General features: G+C 41.3%; 1 protein-coding gene across 5 annotated transcripts in view; it reads left to right on the top strand.

Annotated features, from left to right (window-relative positions):
• Positions 1-15,730, top strand: part of JPH1 (junctophilin 1) — an 88,641-nt gene extending 72,911 nt beyond the window's left edge. Inside the window, exons 4-6 of one of the 5 annotated variants that reach the window (XM_052651446.1) lie at positions 5,506-6,143; positions 12,961-13,056; positions 13,232-15,730. In XM_052651446.1, the coding sequence (XP_052507406.1) occupies positions 5,506-6,143; positions 12,961-13,041 (719 nt within the window). In that variant the 3' untranslated portion in view covers positions 13,042-13,056; positions 13,232-15,730. Of the gene's footprint in view, positions 1-5,505; positions 6,144-12,960; positions 13,057-13,193 lie in introns of all 5 variants that reach the window. The other 4 variants (XM_052651445.1, XM_052651448.1, XM_052651447.1 and 1 more) reach the window with 4 other exon arrangements.
• Positions 15,731-20,570: the final 4,840 nt, after the last annotated feature.

Here is a 20,570-nt window from a genome sequence, read left to right as displayed (position 1 = left end):
TCCTATGACTTGCAGACTGGAGTGCTGCGGTTGTGTTCTCAGAAGTTGCAGTACAATAATGGATGGGACTCTAAAGTCCTTTGGGAAAGTGGCATTCTTTCCATATAGAATAGTGATCTGCCATCAGTTGTATAATTTTCAAAAAACCTTTCAATCTGGTCTTCTTTTAGTGATTGACAGTCCCCATCAAAAATACCTAATTTCCATGTAATGACTTCTGATGTTGCTACAAGCATGTGCACTGCCCTGGGGGGATCTTCATAGTGCCCCCCACCATTTCACAGAGGCTCACCTATGAAGAACTAGCTGAACGCCCCACTGTTTTCCATCTGCTGTATCTGCTCAGAGCCTTCATGCCAACTGCAACTCATAACCTCTCCGTGTGGGGGCCTGACATGTGCTCAGTGTCGTTGTTTTGTGTTGTGTGGCACATCAGTTAGCAGGTGACCTGTCTCTGACTTCTTCCCAGAAACATCCCTTGCTGCTGCTAAGTCACTTCAGTTGTGTCTGACTCTGTGCGACCCCATAGATGGCAGCCCACCAGGCTCCCTCATCCCTGGGATTCTCCAGGCAAGAACACTGGAGTGGGTTGCCACCTCCTTCTCCAATGCATGAAAGTGAAAAGCGAAAGGGAAGTCGCTCAGTTGTGTCCGACTCTTCGCGACCCCAGGGACTGCAGCCCACCAGGCTCCTCCATCCATGGGATTTTCCAGGCAAGAGTACTGGGGTGGGGTGCCATTGCCTTCTCCGAGAAGCATCCCTTAAGGACTCAGAAATACTGTCTGTAAAAACAGACCAAAATGCTGACTGCAACAGCTCTCAGCACTTGTCATCATTCCTCCCTGGCGATATTCTGACCCGTCTTTTTAGCGAACCGCAGCATCTCATCAGCTCTGTGGTGCTGGCATCGCGGCGTGGACACACGTTACCACACAGAACGAGCGCAGGCACAGCACGCGCCCTCCAAGAAACCTGTCCAGGAAAAACTCCTGCCCTCCACACTATGTTAGACATTTTGCTTTAAAAGCACCTAATCTGACTCTGGAAAATCTAAGTCTGCATCCTCACTTAGCTGGCCAGTCCCCAGTTGACTATGCCACGTTGGAACCATTTCCAGCTGGATGCAGGTGAGGAAGGCTGGAGTTAGGTTGGCTCTAGTCAGCATACTTCTTGCCATACTGTTCAAATTTATTTTTTTGTGTGTGGAATCAGAAGTCTTTATTTCAAGGTCTCTCACTCTGGTGTCTTTTTTTCCCTTTTATTTTATATTGGAGTATAGTTGATTAACAATGTGTCAGTTTCAAGTGCACACCTAAGTGATTCAGTCAGACATATACATATGTCTCTTCTTTTTCAGGTTCTTTTCCCATGTAGGTTATTACAGAATATTGAGCAGAGTTCCCTGTGCTCTACAGGAGTTCCTTGTTGGTTATCTATTTTAAATATAGCAGTGTGTACATGTCCATCCCAAACTTGCCATGCTTTTAAATGCAAGCACTGGGTACATTAGAGTTACCTGGAACATTTATTAAACCTCAAGATTTCTAGGCTTCAGTTAATACTTACTAAATTCTCTGGGAATCACACCCCACACGCCTCTGCTAGGCAGCTCATGGGGAACACTGCTTTGAAGTATGTTTATTCTCTCATCCAGCCAATTTTTAATGGGTAATAAAGCTGGGAGATTGTGTTGTTTTGGTTTTTTTTTTTTAATCTGAAAGGTGGTGCTAATAAATTCTCTGAGCTCAACAGATTCTGAGTATCATCAGAAGCCCTGTAGATAAAACTTAATGAATACGCCTGAAAACCATGTCTGAGAAGATGGGCACAAGTGAAAATGCCTTTCGGAAGACATTTAAGATAAGAAGCAATGCATGAGAGGTCTACAGATCTAAAGGAGTTGGCTAGACTGGTATTTAAGAGTTAATAAACAGTAAATATGTTCAGTGGAACCCAGAATATAGTTTTGTGAGGCCATTAATACAGAATCCTCCAGGGGCCAGATCAGTCTCAGCTTGGCCTATTCACAATGGCATAAATTAAGAGGTAGGGGGAGATCTATTTACTCTTTACAAAAAGTATTTGCAACTAGGCTTTGTATTCAGGTATTATAGGTCTTTGTTGTTTTTCCAAATAACTAAAGCATATCACTTTAATATAAATTTAATTTTTAAAAAATTCTTTTTCTGGGACCCACTATCACTCATTTGACTGAGTTTCCTCCCAAATAAACAACCTCTTGCCGCTGTTAGGATTTCAACAGTCTCATCCTTTGCTGGCAGCTGTCACGTTGCTGGGACCTGTGAAAGCAGTTCCCATTTCAGCTTCTCATCTGCTTTCAGCAGTAGACACAGGTAAGACCAGTGGTTACCCAGATAAACCCTAAACTCTTAAGCATCGTGGTTCCAGTCTCACATTTTCAAATTGAAGCACGCGGGCTTTGTGACAGCTTTATTTCCTGTGGTTCAGTGACTCTCTTCTTCCAACTTTAAGAATGTATAACTAGCCACGCCTGCCAGAGTCTATTTTATTCCTGTTCTTTTTGGTGTGTGTATTTAAGTCAGACATTAGCTTTTCGTATGCCTTAATCTTAAGATAGAAAGGTCTGCAAAAATAACTTTTGCACTTACCCCTTGGATTGAAGACATTGAAAGTACTTTGTAATTTGTGTTTCAGAGTTAGCTGACTTTAAGGGGGAAATCCATTGGCTTTAAGAGTCTTGCCTATTAATTACCTTTGCACAGAACATTTACTACCATGCCTAGATGGGTATTTCAGTCATGCTCTAAAATTGGATGAAAGTGAAGCACAAGTGAAACCAAAGTCTGATGAAACGTGGCGTTGAAGGGTGGGAGAAAATATGCCATCAGCATCCTGCAGAGGGGGTGTTGGGTGAAAATAAGTCTGCAGTAGATGAGGGACTTCTTCTCCGTGAAAAACCAGGATAAATTCTTCTCGTGGGTTTTTGAAAGTCAGGGCGAGCCTGTTGATGAGAAACCTCCCCTTCCAGGGTTGCTGCTAATGCTGCTTTCTCCTGGTGGTAATGGTCTAGTCAGATCCCCCAGGAAGGAGCTGGAAAGAAAAACAGCACCTTTTGAATAATTGCAGTTGCCTCTTTTTCTTCAGGCTTTCCTAATAGCTCAGCTGGTAGAGAATCCGTCTGCAGTGCAGGAGACCCTGGTTCAATTCCTGGGTTGGGAACATTCGCCTGAAGAGGGGATAGGATAGCCAAGCGAGATAACTTTCTCTGTGCCAAGAATTCATAGTCATGTTTAGTGGATTTAAAAGAAAATTGCCAGTTTTTGTAAAGAGAGCGCTTAACCTTAAGTTTAGAAAGGAAATCTCGATTGTTGACATGCGATCTTGACCTGTTTGGGAAGTTTGAATGCCGAGTGGTGGCTTTATCATCTGCAGGGTGGACTGTGAGATAGAACTCTTATGCTTTTGTCCCTTAGTGCAATCTATAAATGTGGGCCCTTGGGAATTCTCATTTCTGGGCTTAATATATTACATGTTGCGTGATATTTTATCTTAAGGATCCACAGGAGCTGTGTGACTTTGGGTTTTTCAGCTACTGCAGCTGTTTCCATATCAGTAAAATCAGGATAATGCCCACTTGCTAGGATTTTCGTGAGGCTTAACACTTTGGAAAACACCTTGTATAATAAATGGCCATCTCACAATAAATAATTATTCAGATCGTCCCAGGAAGAACGTGACTAATCGGTAATTTATTTTCATACAATTTTAAAGGTTATTTTCCATTTACAGTTATTCCAAGATATTAGCTATGTTCTCCATGTTGTACAGTACATCCTGAGCGTGTCTTACCACCTGTAGTTTGTATCTCCCACTCCCCGACCCATACACTGCCTGTCCCTCCCTCTGCACTGGTAACCACAAGATTGTTCTCTATACCTGTGAGCCTGCTAGTTTCACATATTCATGATGCTAAGTGAAATAAGTCAGAGAAAGACAAATGCTATCCCTTAGATGTCAAATTTATTCCACATATAAGGGATACCATATGGCATTTGTCTTTCTCTGACTCATTTCACTTAGCATCATGCCCTCCAAGTCCATCCATGGGGCCATGCTGCTGCTGCTGCTCCTAAGTCGCTTCAGTCTTTGTCTGTCAGTTTTGTGTGTCTAAACCTCTCTATCCATTCATCTGTGAGGGAAGTAGTATGCATTTTTAACAATCAGGGATAATTGTGTTTCAGCCCCGCCTGGGGTGAGGGCTCGGCATGGAGGGAGGAAGGAAAGTTAATAGAGGCAATGCTCTGGAATTGACAAGAGCTGGTCAGTTCCTATAAGCAAGTTGGTGGGTGAGTTCTCCCTTGGATACTCCAGAGATGATACAGTCAGCTACCTCCCATTTGCAGAGAAGAGGGCCACTTGGACTGGGTGACCTTGATTTGATTTCCTTTGATGAGAAATGGTGGCCGGGTGATGTGGTGGCCAAAGGCTGTACAGGGGAGGCTACTGGGGAAGGGCAGAGTGCCTGGGAGCACATCTGAGGTCTGCAGAGACTCCCTTCTCCGGATGCTGGCCTCCTGAAGCGCTCACAGCTGGTGGGACAAGCTTGTGGTACAAGTTCTCCTTACTCTCCCCTAAACCTGCCCATAAAATAACAATGCACCAGGGTCCCTTTTTAAAAACAATTCTTTTTTATAAAAATATGTGATTGTTAAACAATTCTAAAGTACTCAGAAAAAAAGTCTTGAGACTGCAGAGCCAAAGACAGCTGGCTTGTCTTAACTCTGATGCCTGCAGAAATGCGGCCGATGCAAAGCCAGACTCTGAAGGGCCTCTGAGTAAGTTATCCTGTGAAGTGTAACCTGCACTTCGGTGTTTGTTTCTAACTGGGCGGTTTTAATGAAGGGTCATTAAAAAATAGGTTATATGCATGTTCTCCTCCTCCAGTGTAGATGATTTTTTAAACATTCTTTTAATATATTTAAGTGTTCTAATATATTAAATATTAAGCATACGAGTCAGTTTATTTTTGTATATGAGCACATACTTTGCATTTTAGTGATACCATGTAATTTGAACGTGCAGATTAATTATGGTGCTGTCAGCGGTGCTCCATCTATATGAATTCTGCCTCCCTGTTCTGCCAGTGAGAGGAAACAGTACAATTACTGGGGAAATCAGGACTGTCTCACCTTTATGGCTGTCAAAATGGTGTAAATTAATGGTACATATGTGCGTGTGCGTGCTAAGTAGTGTCCAAATCTGTGCGACCCTGTGGACCGTAGCCTGCCAGGCTCCTCTGTCCATGGGAGTCTTCAGGCAAGTACATAATCACCTTAATCTTTCTCCCAGGGCATGAAACATCCTTGTGCTTAGTCAAAGCCTTATAAATACATTTTAGAGAAAAAGAGGAAAGGCTAAGTTGATTTCGCAAATATTTATATATCTGTAGCCATGAGAGGAATAAGCCTTTATGCCTTATTTTCATTTTATCACCTCCCCTTCTGTTGTCCACTTTCTCCCCAGGCCCAGATTACATCAAACAGAGATTTCAGGAAGGTGTAGATGCTAAAGAAAATCCCGAAGACAAGGTCCCGGAAAAGCCCCCCACACCAAAGGAATCGCCTCACTTCTACCGCAAAGGCACCACACCCCCAGAGTCTCCTGAGCCAAGTCCCAGACAAGGCCGCTCTCCCTCCCCAAAGCCCGCAAGGAAGCAGAACCCCAGTTCAGGGGCGAGACTCAACCAGGACAAACGCAGCGCGGCTGAGGAGAAGGTGACAGCTGCCGTCAACAAGCCCTTGACCTCCAAGGCCCCCCCAAAGGAGGTGGGGGCGGTCGTGCCCTCCTCCAAGTACTCTGGCCGCCACCACATCCCCAACCCCAGTAACGGGGAGCTGCACTCTCAGTACCACGGCTACTACGTGAAACTGAACGCCCCCCAGCACCCTCCGGAGGACACGGAGGAGGAGGGGTCGAGCCAGTCTTCCTCGGCACTGGTGCACAAGCCGTCACCCAACAAGTGGAGTCCCCCTAAATCTGTGACAAAACCAGTTGCCAAAGAAAGCAAAGCTGAGCCAAAAGCTAAGAAGTCTGAACTTGCTATACCAAAGAACCCAGCAAGCAGCGATGTGCGCCCTGCTTTGGAAAAAGAAGCCAATTCAGTAAGTTGTACAAGACGTGGTTCCCTGTCCCTCTGCTCCTCTGGGTTCTTCTGGGTGGCATCAGGGGCGATCAACGCCTTGATGACGATGAGGAGCCCAGGGCTGTGAAGGGTAGCGTTTACTAGCACCAGTAGCCTAGCCACCAGGGGCTCTCTGGGCAGCATTTGCGACCTCCCTCAGGCTTCCTACAGGTGGGCTCACGTGACTGCCTTGTCCCAGCTCCACTTTCACAAGCCTTTACCAGCACGTGGCGGTAAGCTTCATGGGAGCTGTCTTATCAGCTCCAGCTGTGGTAACGAAAAACTGTACCTTGAACTGAGTGGTTTAAAAAGCAAATGCTTATTTCTCACAATTCTGGAGGCTCAGTGGTCCCAAGATCAAGGCACCAGCAGATCTGAGGTCTGGTGAAAACCCACTGCCTGGTCCATGGACCACGGGCCACCTTCTCCCTGAGTCCTCTCCTAATACCGTCAAAGGGCTCCAACCTCATGACCTGATCACCTCCCAAAGGTCCATCCTCCACGGCTTAGGGCTTTATTGTGTGAATTTGGGGGCAGGGGACACAAACGGGCAGCCTGTAACAACAGCTGACTGCTGGGGCTGGGAAGGAATCATGGGCCTTGGCCCAGAGGCCGGCTGTCGTGCTCTAACCAGAAGGAGAGGTCCACTGCCATTTGCTAAGTTCTTAACTTGCCTTTAGACTCCACCCCACAACAGTCAGCATCTTTCGACAAAACATCTTTTCTGGTTATTGTGAATTATTCTCATAAATGTTTAGTTTGGATTTTATTTAATAGCCAGGCTTTTCAGAACTACTACTTTCCTGTATAAGAAGTGAAAATTTTCAGTTGGTTAAGAAAGTTGCTTTGGTTTTCTAATTCCTCAGAGTGTCAATCTTGCTAAAATTTCAGTTTTCTTATAGATGCTAGTTTTATTATGAGTCTTCACCATTTACTGTTTTTATTATTCAACCAGAAAGCTCTCTGATATCCTTATTCAGTAAGATTTAAAATTCTATTAAATTGTTCACCTGGTCATATGGCTTTGGAAAAGATTGTAATTTAGGGAAGAAGCCACAGTTGACCCAGTATTGACTAGTAATTTCTGAGACATATTTGCATAAAGGTGTAGATTAATATTTTGGCCAACAAGAATACAACCATTGGTTCACTTTTGCCTGTTCAGTCTGCTCATAGGTTTAACACTGAAATTCATTTTTCAACTAACTTTTATGTTTGAAATTTCTTAGGTTTATTTTGCTAATATCTATTAACATGGGTTCCCACCTTCTTTAAATTCTCACCTTTTTAATTATCTAAATATAAATTAATCAAATTAACATGATTAACTTTCCAAGAGTCAAGTGCTTATATAGATATGTGGTTTTCAAAACAGTAACTTTGAGACTCACTGTTTAGTAAGCCTTTTTTTTAACATTGATATATCAGTATCCTGATACTAAATACATCTGAATGTTATCACTACTGAATTTGTTAAATGTGATAACCTCTCTTTTGGCTTTCAGCATTTATCCATAGGGTTAGTCAGGTTTCCCATATAAATTGGTATTAGTATGCTTGATTTACAAGAGGAAAATTCAGACAATACAAGGCTATATCGTTTATACCTTTTGGGTACCCATTAGTGGGTTCAGTTGATTTTCAGAACTTCCTAAGAGAAAGTATATGCCCCAGTGTCCCTCACATTAGGTGAGTTACCTAGTTCTTACCTGCAATAAACTGTTACTGATTGGTATGTTTGGTGAATTAGCGCCTTCTTGTTTAGAAACAGCATCTGTTTCGTGGATGTGCAGAACATTTGGATTCTGGGAGTCAGCCAAGCATCGTGCAGCTCTGCAGGCTGGTCTCTAGGGTTCCCTTGGACACCCCAGGATAGGAGGCGGCCAGCAGCTCTGGAAATCAGGGCTGAATTGGTGCCTGTGTGTGAAGAGTTTAACAATTAATCTTCCCTTGCTTGATAACAGAAAGCTGCCTTTCACACCCCTGATAACTGTTTTCTTCACAAGGAACGTCGCTCAGTCGTGTCCAACTCTTTGCGACCCCGTGGACTGTAGCCTACCAGGCTCCTCTTTCCATGGGATTTTCCAGGCAGTAGTACTGGAGTGGATTGCCATTTCCTTCTCCAGCGGATCTTCCCAACCCAGGGATCAAACCCAGGTCTCCCGCATTGTAGACAGACGCTTTACCATCTGAGCCATCAGGGAAGTCCTCTTCACAAGGAGTTAGGAAAGTGACAGAATCATCCTGAAGGTAGTCAGTGAATGACCTTTAAAACAAAAGAGCGCTACATACAATTTTGAAATTAAGACAGTGTATAAGTTGCAAGTTTACAAATAACAACTTGGAAACTCGTAGAAACATTCACACTAAAGCAGACATTAGGGGGGAAACCAGACTGAGTTCCTCTTTGTGAGACAGTGTGAGAGGTCTGCTTTGAATCAGAATCACCAAACAATTTGCAGAATTGTAGTCAGCCAACTTACTGAGAGTGTAGGCTACTAGCTATGGGTGTGGCCACTTACGCCAGACACCATAGGTTCAGATCCCAGCTGTGTTACTTACCAGCTCTTTGACTTTTAGGCAAGTTTCTTAACCTGCTCTGACTTAGTTTCTTCATCTGTACCTATATCAAGCTTTGTGAAGATTAATATCAGTGGTTGTGAGTTGATAACTTGTAAAGGTCTTAGTTCCTTGCATAGGGTAGGTATTCAGAAAGCATTGACTATTATTAAGTTCACCTCAACACTAGTTGGAGCATAAACAGTTCATAAATATTTTCCAGTAGATTTTGATCCATCCTCAGGATCACCCTGGGTGTTGATTCCTAGAAATAGAGAGAATCTTCGGGGACACAGGCTAACACTGGGAGAAGGGGAGCCATAACAAGGATTACTTTACAACCTTCCTCCAGTCTGTGACTCCTATGGGCAGTGGCTGCATGTGGACTCACGTCCCAGGAAAGTACATTCTGTGTGATGCCAAGATTTTTGTAGGATTTTTGCAATATGGCAACTTGAGAACCTTATGATCAAAGAGACTAGTGAGTGGTCTTCTAGTTAGGAGACTCAACTCCTGAGAACAACCCACACTTTTCTCTTAGCAGTTACACTGATCAGCTTCCAAGTTTGAGATTTACCCAACCTTTCTTCTGAATTGTTATAAAACCTAAGGCAGCCATGTCAGATCAGGTCTGAATCACACACACAGTAAACACATATAATTAACTTTTGCCCTTTTCATGTTTTTGGAAAAGCTTGAAGTTTAGCAAATTGTACTAACTCTTCAGAAAATTCTTCATAATTTTAAATGAGTGATAGTCTCTTGAAGAAAAAACTTCTTGAGTTAGAATTTCTTTCCATAGTTTGACTTCCTGCACTTTAGTTTCTAACTGCCTGAAAGTGTCTTCTAATCAAGACTTGTACTGTGCCCTGCCCCAGCAGCTTCTTGTATTACACCTGTCTCAGTCAGTCTTCAAAAGCAAGACTGACTTTTTTTCTTTTTACTATTTTAAGCTACAACTGGCCACCGCAGTCATATTTATGAGACTTCACCTTAAAGCTTTACACTCTGTACCCAGCCCAGGTGTCTGACGAGCACAGAGGTCATGTCTTGATATCCACCTGTTAAACATAGTGTCCCAGAATTTATTTTTTTTACCTGGCTGTTTGTTTGAGCCTTTTATTGCCAGTTTACTCTTATCTAAACTGAGTCATCTTTAAAAATACCTTTGTAAGTGGAGCTATACTGGTAGGATAAATATATGTGTATATTAGAATATATATGGGAGAAATACTTATTCAATAGAAATTATGTCTGTATAAATATACACAAACCCAAAATACTAACCAATTCAAAAAGTTAGATAAATTCATGGAACCTTTTAAGGACTCAGAGTGGGAGTGAAAGGTCCAGGCACCCCTTTACTGAAAGTACTTTCTCTATCATTCTGCTTTCTCAGGGTCCCCTGTAAGTCACTGGACTTTGCATCATATTGGTTTGACGTTACTTTCCCTGTCTTCTTTCATTATCACTCACAGTCTTGAGAAATTATGAAATGAAATCCACTAATCGAAAAGAGTTGAAAGGATCCCAGAATTCTTAACACATTCCTAAGAAAATCTAAACACATTCAGTGAGCAAAGTCTATTCAGTATGTATATTAATAGCATTTCTGTAATCTCCGGCCTAACTAATAATGTTGAAAGATCATCAGTTATTTTCTGAGTTCTAACACATTAGTTATGTGTTCTAAGTTAACCATAAATGAGGAGTTACACAGGTTAGTACTCTCCTATTAATTTAGAACACAACTATTTTAAAAGACCCATTGATCATTATCAAGAACTGATGTTTTTCTGATACTATGGGATATCGATGAAAATGCCACGTTAAAGAAGTTGATGGTAAGTTATTTGTAAACTATGGCCTGTGACTTTAATGGAGATGAAGGACATGTTGTTCTGAAGTGAACAGACCAAAGGTGTTTAATCTCAGTTCTAATTCACTCAAACTGGCTGAGTAACCTTGGGCAAGACACTTATCTTTTTGGAGGTTTGTAAAAGGGAACTAATAATCACTGTGAGGAATTATTTTCCTCCCTTACTTGGAGTTTAGGAACTAGGCTTTTTCTTCTAAGAATCCCTCTATAACACCCATTTTTATTCCTCCTCTCTGTCACCCTGATTTTATGAATCTCCTTGTTCTTCATTTAATACAGTGAATATATCTGTTCAGCCACCACATCTATAGTACTTGGAAAAGTGGAAGGTGGGTTCTCATTAAATACTGGTTGTCTGGATGAACTGGACAGCCCTTAAGTGTGGGTACACAATGGTGAACAAGGAGGACCCCTGTGGGACTCAGTCTATGGGAAAAGATGACAGTTAACAAGAAAGGACAGTAAGGTGTGAAGTGTTAGGACACAGAAAGAGGAGGCACTCTGACCTCTACCAGGGAGGATGTGGCCTCATCCAGAAAGGAGGCCTCCTTGAAGGACACAGGACTCAAGCCCTGGACCCCGTGAGATGAGCACTAGCCAATGGCAGTTCCAGCCTCCCTTACTCACTCACCACCCCCCAACCCCCACAAACCACATCATTATAGCATCTGAAGACTGACACAGTTTCACCATAGTGTACAACTCTTTCCTCGTCCATAAAATGAGAATAAAACTACCTACCCCACCTCCCTTATAAGGCAAGTTTTAGAGCACTTTTAATGCTACTTAAGAATTAGACACTATTTTAATAGTTAATACCAAGAATGCCTCTTTATGATAAAGATAGCCAGACATAACCAGATCTAAACAGATGGGTCATACAGCAGTTTTGTTTTGTATTTTAAAAAAGTAAATTTGGGGCACTTTAGACTGTGTGGTATTTATTATAGTGGTACTTACCAAAATAGGATTCTGTGATTTGTTAAAATATAACTTGATTTCTGAAATGCTGTGGGTGTGAGCAGAGAAATTAAAAATTAGATCTTGCACAGTAATTTACAAAAGGTTCAACTTCCCACTTATAGTTTTTACATTAAGAAAAGGATGGTATCCAAAAAGAAAACCAGGAAAAACAAGAGTCAAAGAACCTCCTCCTGAGTTTTTCCTGAACTTTGCCGGAGCAGCCTCACCATCCTTCAGATTTCACTCTCCCGTTTCCAGCTGCCTTGATGAGGAAATGATTTCTTCCTAGTCCAAATTGCTGCTAAGTCGCTTCAGTCATGTCCAACTCTGCGACCCCATAGACGGCAGCCCACCAGGCTCCTCTGTCCCTGGGATTCTCCAGGCAAGAACACTGGAGTGGGTTGCCATTTCCTTCTCCAATGCATGAAGGTGAAAAGTGAAAGTGAAGTCACTCAGTCATGTCTGACTCTTCACGACCCCATGGACTGCAGCCTACCAGGCTCCTCTGCCCATGGGGTTTTCCAGGCAAGAGTACTGGAGTGGGTTGCCATTGCCTTCTCCGAGTCTAAATTACACCCTACCTAACAAAAATACATCTCTAATTCCCATCAGTTTTAAACCCATTATGGTGAGCTGTGTCTCACCCAGACTGTTGCCCAGTGTTTTAAGGTGAAGTCAGTTATTTTTTAAGTCATTTTTTAGGTTTAATCAATACTAGGTTCATTTTTGTATGAAAGCTCAGAGATGACTCCATCTAAACACAGCATAGCTATTTTTAGTTTATACCTTTTAGAACTGTTGTCGTTATTCATGCTTTATTTACTGCAACTGTGTTGTTGTTGTTATTCACACACTAAGTTACGTCCAGTTCTTTGCAGCCCCTTTGGATGGCAGCATGCCAGGCTTCCTTGTCCTTCACTGTCCGCTGGAGTTTGCTTAGACTCATGTCCATTGAGTTAGTGATGCTATCTAACCATCTCATCCTCTCCCAGCCTCTTTTCCTCCTGCCCTCAATCTTTCCCAACATGAGGGCCTTTTCTAATGAGTCAACTCTTCACATCAGGTGCCAAAGTATTGAAATTTCAACATCAGTCCTTCCAAATGAATATTCAGCGATGATTTCCTTTAGGATTGACTGGTTTGATCTCTTTGCTGTCCGAGGGACTCTCAAGAGTCTTCTCCAGCACCACAGTTTGAAAGCATCAATTCTTAGGCACTCAGCCTTCTTTATGGTCCAACTCACACCTGTACATGACTACAGGTAACTTTGACTATACAGACTTGCAACTGTGTTGTGTCTTTTTAAGTATTTTTGGTAATTGGTTTTGTGAGCTAATTTAACTATTATGGAAAGGTGACACTTAGAGTTTTCTGTTTCGTTCTGTTTCATTTCCAGGGCCCTAATTCAATCATGATCATCCTCGTCATGCTGTTGAATATCGGGTTGGCCATTCTTTTTGTTCACTTTCTAACTTGATTGGAATTAGGAAAGGTAAGAATAGCCTTAATTTCTATATAAAATCACAATCTATCACATTCTTTTCCCCTATTCAGATTTACCTTTTTTTTAACAACCGTGCATTGTCCTTCAATTTAATTTTGGCTGCGCCTGAATATGATTCAACATAGTTACTTAATGATATCACTGTTTTGACCCTTCGGTGAAGTCATGACAACTAGTGGTGTGAGCCCACGGTCCTCTGCAGTGGTGTCATCAGCCCTTTAAATGGCACACTCCAGGCAGACTCAGACACAGGGAAGGAGGCTTGGAATTAGGATGGGCTCACGAGAGAGAGAGAGAGAAAGATGGAAAATTCAACTGGAGGACCTGTCCAGTCCCCCTGGGAAGGCGTTGTGGCTGTGGGGTCCTCTGGGAGCTGAAGCAGGCAACCATGTTGGAGAGCAAAACTTAATAATCATTCTTTCTTAACATCTGCTGAAGCAGCCCCATCCGGCGAAGTTCTTGGCATTGGCTACTCCATCTGTCCTAGCAGAGTGTGACTAAACTGGAGATGTATGGAGCTGCTTTTTTTTTTCTTTTTTTGATGGAAGTCAACAGCTGCCTTACTATTTTACCATCTGACGTTGCTAGTAGGGAGCTGGGGAAGCAAACGACCGCCCTAGGAATGCGGTCGGAGGATTGTGTTGCCGCGGCCATGGTTCCACCATCCACTCCTGTCTCCGCAGAGGAAGCAGGCAGCAGCATCACTCACCAGTCTTATGCCACGACCTGCTGCTTTCTCATCTCCTGGAACGGCCCGGGAGAGAAGGTTTTGTCGGCTTGTGCACGGTTCTGTTCATTTCTGCTGTTTACTTAAATCTGATGTGTGGTCACCTGCAGCGTGCGGGCCTGGCTGGAGGAAGCACACGTGTCACATCTCGAGGAAAAGAAAACAACAGAATTCTAGAGAAGATGTGTTTATTTTGATAGCAATACATCATTCTTCATGTCATTTTTAGTCTTCCTAAACCTGTAAAAGGCTATTTAAAATTTAGCAATTTGAAGGCATTATACCTAAGAAATCACTTAAACATTTTTAAAGCTACTGAGATGAATTTATTTATGCACTTCGGAGGTGCTAAATTTTAAAAGCTGAAAGACAACAGAAGTCTAAGAAGTGTAGTCAAAATGTTGCATGGGTTGCAGTAATCAGTGTTTAAAGGATTCAGTTTCATTGCTGACGTACTTTACCAACCAAATAAAATCTTGTCAGTGGCTATGTTAATTCCCATGAAAGTTAAGCAAGATGCTATTAATAACTGCTCTTTTTTTTTTTCCCCCAACTTACAAATTTTCGTTGAATACATTCAGGTAGAGCATAAAGCTTCGTTCAATCAGTGCTTCTCAATTTTATGCCTTTCGTGTTTTTCATAGTCCTTTTGTAATTTTATTTCACACTTTAAAGGCGTAGACAATTTTTAAGTATCTGTCTTTTGCAGTCCTTTGTTATTCTGACATAAACTGATTTTTTTGCTGTTTTATAATTTATTCTTTATTACTCAGAAGCATGCTTATTTAGAGAAACTATGTGGGCTTTATATAATTATTTAAAGAGAAAATCAGGAGAGGAAAGTTGTCCATTTAATCTTGGTAAAACATTGAGGAGAGGGAGCTATTCCTAAGTATTTTCATGATCTGCATGGTTTAATCAGATTCTTCTTACCTTATTTGCTACCATTTCGATACATAAGAGAGAAGTCATATGTTAGCACAGATGTGGAGTGAATGTCACCTGCAGGGTAGTAACCCAGTGGTGTTTTTTGCAGAAGTACAATATGTTGAAACTCCTGGGTGTGACCAGTATGGAATAAAGAAGAAAGCAGAAAGAGAGCAAATGAAAATTACATCTTGTATATTTATTTTTTACATTTTCCTTTGACTTTCAAATCTAGGAAGTACATTTTTACCCAAGAAACGTTTCAGTTCCTGTGTCGATCTCCATACTCTCACTGCTCCTTCCTAACCCCATAGCTCTTGATGCTGGGAAAGCTGATTTTTTTTAAAAAAAGTGAAATAAAATATTTAATCTTAAGTGTTTATTTCAAATGTGTAATGCTTTGGAAGTAATGGGTAACAGATAATAAAGGATATGTTTATAAAGTGAGCATGTTGGTTCCATTTATAAATATATGTATGATTTATAAGCTTTTTTAAAACAAAGCTCAAATTGTTGGTATTTTTCTAAAATGTGCACAGCTGTATTTTACATGAAAGGCTCTTTCTAATGGGTTGTTATACTGTACTCTACATTTTGGACAGCACATGAAGTCTGCCAATGTACTTAATAAAACATGACTTTGTTTATTTAAAGTTTCTTGCTGTGAAAAAGAACTCCCTACCTGCGAGTTCCGTTATTTATAATCCTTGAAACCAAAATGTATAATGTACAGTTTTCACAACTGTATCTGCTCTAATAAAAAGTTGGTTATTAATAAAGTTGCAGGTGTGTTTCCTTTAAGAGTAAATTACTGTCTTGAGTTATGTGGAATTTTTTGATGGTGTTGAAAGAAAAATCTGCTGAAAAATTAATAATAGAAATGGGGGGCGCGCAGCACAGTGCTCAAAGAATCCACCTAGCACGAGGTCACAGTGCTGCACCGTTATTTTTTTCTATGTTTCTTTCACCTTGGGCCTTTCAAGTAATTTTGCAAAATAAAATTCTTGGCTCTGCTCTTTGCCTCCATTGTGTATGTGCTCAGTCATGTCCAACTCTTTGCAGCCCTATGGACTGTAGCCCCCCTGGCTCCTCTGTCCCTGGGATTTCCCAGGCAGGAATACTGGAATGGGTTGCCATTTCCTTCTCCAGGGGATCTTCCCAACTCAGAGATCGAACCCATGTCTCCTGCATCTCCTGCACTGGCAGGTGGATTCTATCAACTGAGCTACCAGCCAGAGTCATTAACTGTATTAGTGCCTTATCCCAAGTTTTACGTCCATTCCTGTTTTCAAGGAAAACGTCAAGTTGAAGTAAATCTCCTGCACGGGCACTTTGCAGTTAGTTTTTTGACCATTGTGGGCCAGAGAAATTGATATGTTACTCTAGGCCCTGCTGCTTAGGTACAAGCAGCTTGAATAAACTTAAACTTGAAAAAACTTGCTGCAAATAGAACTTGCAGCCTATGAGGAATAATAAAAAGGGCTTCTCTAGAACAGCTTCCCAAGCTGCCACAGCACCTTTAAATCCCAAATTGGTCACTCCTATTGCGAGCTAAGGTATCAAAGACCCTCACAAACATAACAGATTTATCAACTCAGATGATTCCTCTCCTAGCAAATCCTCTAGGAACAGAACAGAGAACAAACTACTTTGAAGCAGTCAGGAGAAGCACAGGGTGCTAGAACAATTACCGACTCCAGATTCATGTCCAAACCACAGATTTCAGTGGCTGAAGCCAAAAGCTAGGGTGAAGACTGTGTGGTTGGGAAATCTGGAAAATATTCGGTGTGCCCTTTTCATGCAATAACTATTTCAAGAGTCGTGAGCAGCTCCCTGGGCTTCTGCTTACACACACAGCCCCCACCCACCCACCCCAGACTTTGGAAAAACGTGTAGACTCGTGTCTTCAATATCACAAGCACTGTGGACGTGGCATATCCGCCAGGAGAGTGCAACAATTCATCAGGCTATGTTCGATTATCCCAGGTTTACGAATTATCTGTGTCCAGCATTTCCTTCTTTTCCCACATACTGGAGAAGTACTTAGGAGTCTCTCATAGGAGTCTGATATATGGGAGTAGTGACTAACATTCTCTCAATAGGGGTGTGATATATGGGAGTAAGAGAAAATATCAAAATTATAGAATGCAGTGAATACTGATTAACACAATAGTATGAATGAAATTTTGGCTGTGATTGATTGTGGATTCTTCACTAATCCGTGCTCCCTGTAAAATGGGCAGAACCATAGCACTGACCTCACAGGGTGGATCTGAGGAGGAAGTGAACTTATTTACATTAAGTGCTTAGGATAGTACCTGGTGCAGAGAAACTGCTTTGGCCATGTTAGCTTTTACTAATTGGAGGAACTGGGAAAGAATTTAATTCGTGTGTCTCAAATTTTAAAAATACAGTAAGATCCCACTAAAGGCCTCTTTATAAAGGTTAATCATGCCATAGGTCATAGGATGTTCTTCAGTGGTGATCACTCAGTCTCCCTCTCTCTGAAAATCAAAGACCATACTTACAGACCTCCTCTACACTGAAATGTGATTTTTTGTAGAGAACGTGACATTTGCTTTAAGGTCCCTATGAAAGATTTCCTGCAGGGAGACTTGCCTGAGGTTATGTAGTCAAAAAGTTGTAAATATTTGTAACAGAGTCCCAGGTATGATTGCATACTATGCTTTTTCATTTCAGTATACTGACTAGCATTATTCCACACTGTCATACTATCAGCCATGAAAAGGCAGACAATATGATGAAATTCAAGGTAACAGTGTGGGTTCCATGAGCCCATTTCCAAAAGTTCCTGAGTCCTACTCAGTTTATGTAACTACAGAAGCCTATCAGAAGTTCTGAATAATGTACTTAAAATCCTAAATGTTAAATGTATTTAAAAGTTACATATATTTATTACTGAAGCTTAAAAATACTAATTATTTATTTATACCATATTCTTGAATTGGGAGAATCAATATTGTGAAAAGACTCCACTACCCAAAGCAATATACAGATCGAATGCAATTCCTATCAAGTTACCAGTGGCATCCTTCATAAGAATTAGAACAAAAAATTTAACCATTTGTATGGAAACACAAAAAACCCCAAATAGCCAAAAGGATCTTGAGAAAGAAAAACTGAACTGGAGGAAATCGGGCACCCCGACTTCAAACTATACTACAAAGCTACAGTAATCAAGATAGTGTAACTGAAACAAAAACAGAAATATAAATCAGTGGTACAGGATGGGAAACCCAGAGATAAACCCACACACCTATGACAGAGGAGGCAAGAATATACAATGGAGAAAAGACAGCCTCTTCAACAAGTGGTGCTGGGGAAACTGGAGGGCTACATGTAAAAGGATGAAATTAGAACACTACCTAACACCATACACAAGATAAAATGGATTAAAGACCTAAATGTAAGACTGGACACTATAAAACTCTTAGAGGAAAACATAGGAAAAACACTCTGACATAAACCACAGCAAGATCTTTTTCAACTCACCTCCTAGGGTGATGAGAATAAAAACATTAATGGGATCTAATTAAAAGACTTTTCCACAGCAAAGGAAACCATAAACAAGATGAAAAGACAACCTTCAGAACAGGAGAAAATATTTGCAAATAAAGCAATGGAAAAAGAATTAATCTCCAAAATACATAAACAGCTCATGCAGGTCAATATCAAAAAAACTACCCACTCAAGAAATAATAGGTAGGAGACCTAAATAGGTATCTCTCCAAAGAAGACATACAGATGGCCAAGAGGCACATGAAAAGATGCTCAACATCCCTAATTATTAGAAAAATGCAAATCAAAACTATGAGGTGTCACCCCTTACCAATCAGAATGGCGATCGTCAGAAAATCTACAAACATGCTGGAGAGGGTGTGGAGAAAAGGGAACCCTCATACACTGTTGGTGGGAATGTAAATTGATACAGTCACTGGAAAACAGTATGGGGGTTCCTTAAAAAAACTAAAAATAGAACTATGACATAACCCAGCAATCCCATATACACCCTGAGAAAACCATAATTCAAAAGGACACACATACCTCGATGTTCATCTGTAGCACTACTTAACACAGCCAGGATATGGGAACAACCTAAATGTTCAACCACAGATGAACTGATAAGGAAGATGTGGGGGTGTGTGTGAGAGAGAGAGAGATGGAATATTACTCAGCCATAAAAAAGGAAGGAGATAAGCTCATTTATAGAGATGTGGATAGACCTAGAGTCTGTCATACAAAAGTAAGTCAGCAAGAGAAACATAATTAATGCGTGTATGTGGAATCTAGAAAATGGTGCACCTATTTCCAGGACAGGAACAGAGACGCAGATAGAGAGAATGGACTGTGGACACAGATGGGGTAAGGGGAGGATGGGACAAACTGGGAGATTGGGATTGACTACCATGTGTAAAACATAGCTAGCGCAGGGAGCTCAGCTCAGTGCTACGTGATGATCCGGAGGGCTGAGGTTGGGGCTTGGGAGAGAGGTCTTAAGAGGGAGGGGTTCATGTATCTATAGAGCTGATTCACTTCACTGTACAGCAGAAACTAATACAACATTGTAAAGCAACTATACTCCCAATTATTTTTTAAAGTTCTGGAAAATGTACTTAAAATCCTAAATGTTAAATGTATATAAAAGTTTCGTAACTTTTAGTGAGGTATTTACATATTTATTTTTGAATCTTAAAAAATACTAAATAATAAATGTTTAGCTCTTAAATGCAAAGTTGCTTGGTATTTTGGAGTAAGAGGCACATTATAAATGAAGTTGGTGTGGGTGTTTGTTTGAACCTGATCTCTAGGATTAACCCAGAAATTGCAAATAGAAGCCCAAAAGGTTTAGATATAAATCATCACGTTCTTTTGACACTTGATCTCAGTATCCCATGAAATTGCCTTGCTGTTCTCTTGAATCCCAAGTCTGATTTAGGTCAATTATTAGTAGAATTAACACAAAAAGTGAGGGCCTGAGATTTGATCAGCCAGTAATTGATAAAGCTGTTCACTTACTGTGGTGAAGAGTATTAGCCACCTTTAAGGAGATTTTGAGAGAAGGCAGAGAATAATTCAGTGGAAGATGACTACAGTGGTGATGTATTGGGTTGGCCAAAAAGATCATTCAGGTTTTTCCATTACATAGCTTACAGGAAAAAAGACAAGTAAACTTTTTGGCCAACCCAATACAAGTCTTGTCTTACCCCAAGCAAATTCATTCATGAAATATCAAGAACAATACTGAAGATTCAATGGAATTCATGCTGTTATTTGGTTACAGAAAAGCAAAGAAGGGCTTCAGTTCAGTCCTGCCACTTAGGACACATATTTAAAAGGAAAGAATCTGGTAAGTAAGTATCATGACCCTAGTGCTGGAAAAGTGGAAGAGTAGAAGCAAAGGTGAGAAGAAGCCGAAGTCTAGTGTTCTCGTGTTCTGTTGTTCAGCCGTGTCTGACTCCTTGCCACCCCGTGGACTCCAGCACCCCCACGCTTCCCTGTCTTTCTCCGTCTACCAGAGCTTGCTCAAATTCATCCACAGATGCGGTGATGCCATCCAACCATCTCATCCTCTGTCTCACGTTCTAGGCACATCTTAACACTCGCTACTCGAGATCAGGTAGCTGCTTATGAGGTGATAAAAGCCAAGAAGATGTTCAAACATAGCATCCTTGTGGAGCTAACAGATGGTCAGCCCCATTACCTGAGAACTAGAAGTGACACTTGAAAAGCAGTTTTACATCAGATAATTGGGCCAAATATAAGTTAGGATAGGTTAACTAAGATCCCACATACTGCCCAGTGAGGCCTTAAAATAATTTGGGACTTC

The sequence above is a fragment of the Budorcas taxicolor genome, chromosome 14 (genome assembly GCF_023091745.1).
Source record: "Budorcas taxicolor isolate Tak-1 chromosome 14, Takin1.1, whole genome shotgun sequence".
Lineage (NCBI taxonomy): Eukaryota > Metazoa > Chordata > Mammalia > Artiodactyla > Bovidae > Budorcas > Budorcas taxicolor.
This window is presented reverse-complemented; position numbering and strand designations above follow the sequence as displayed.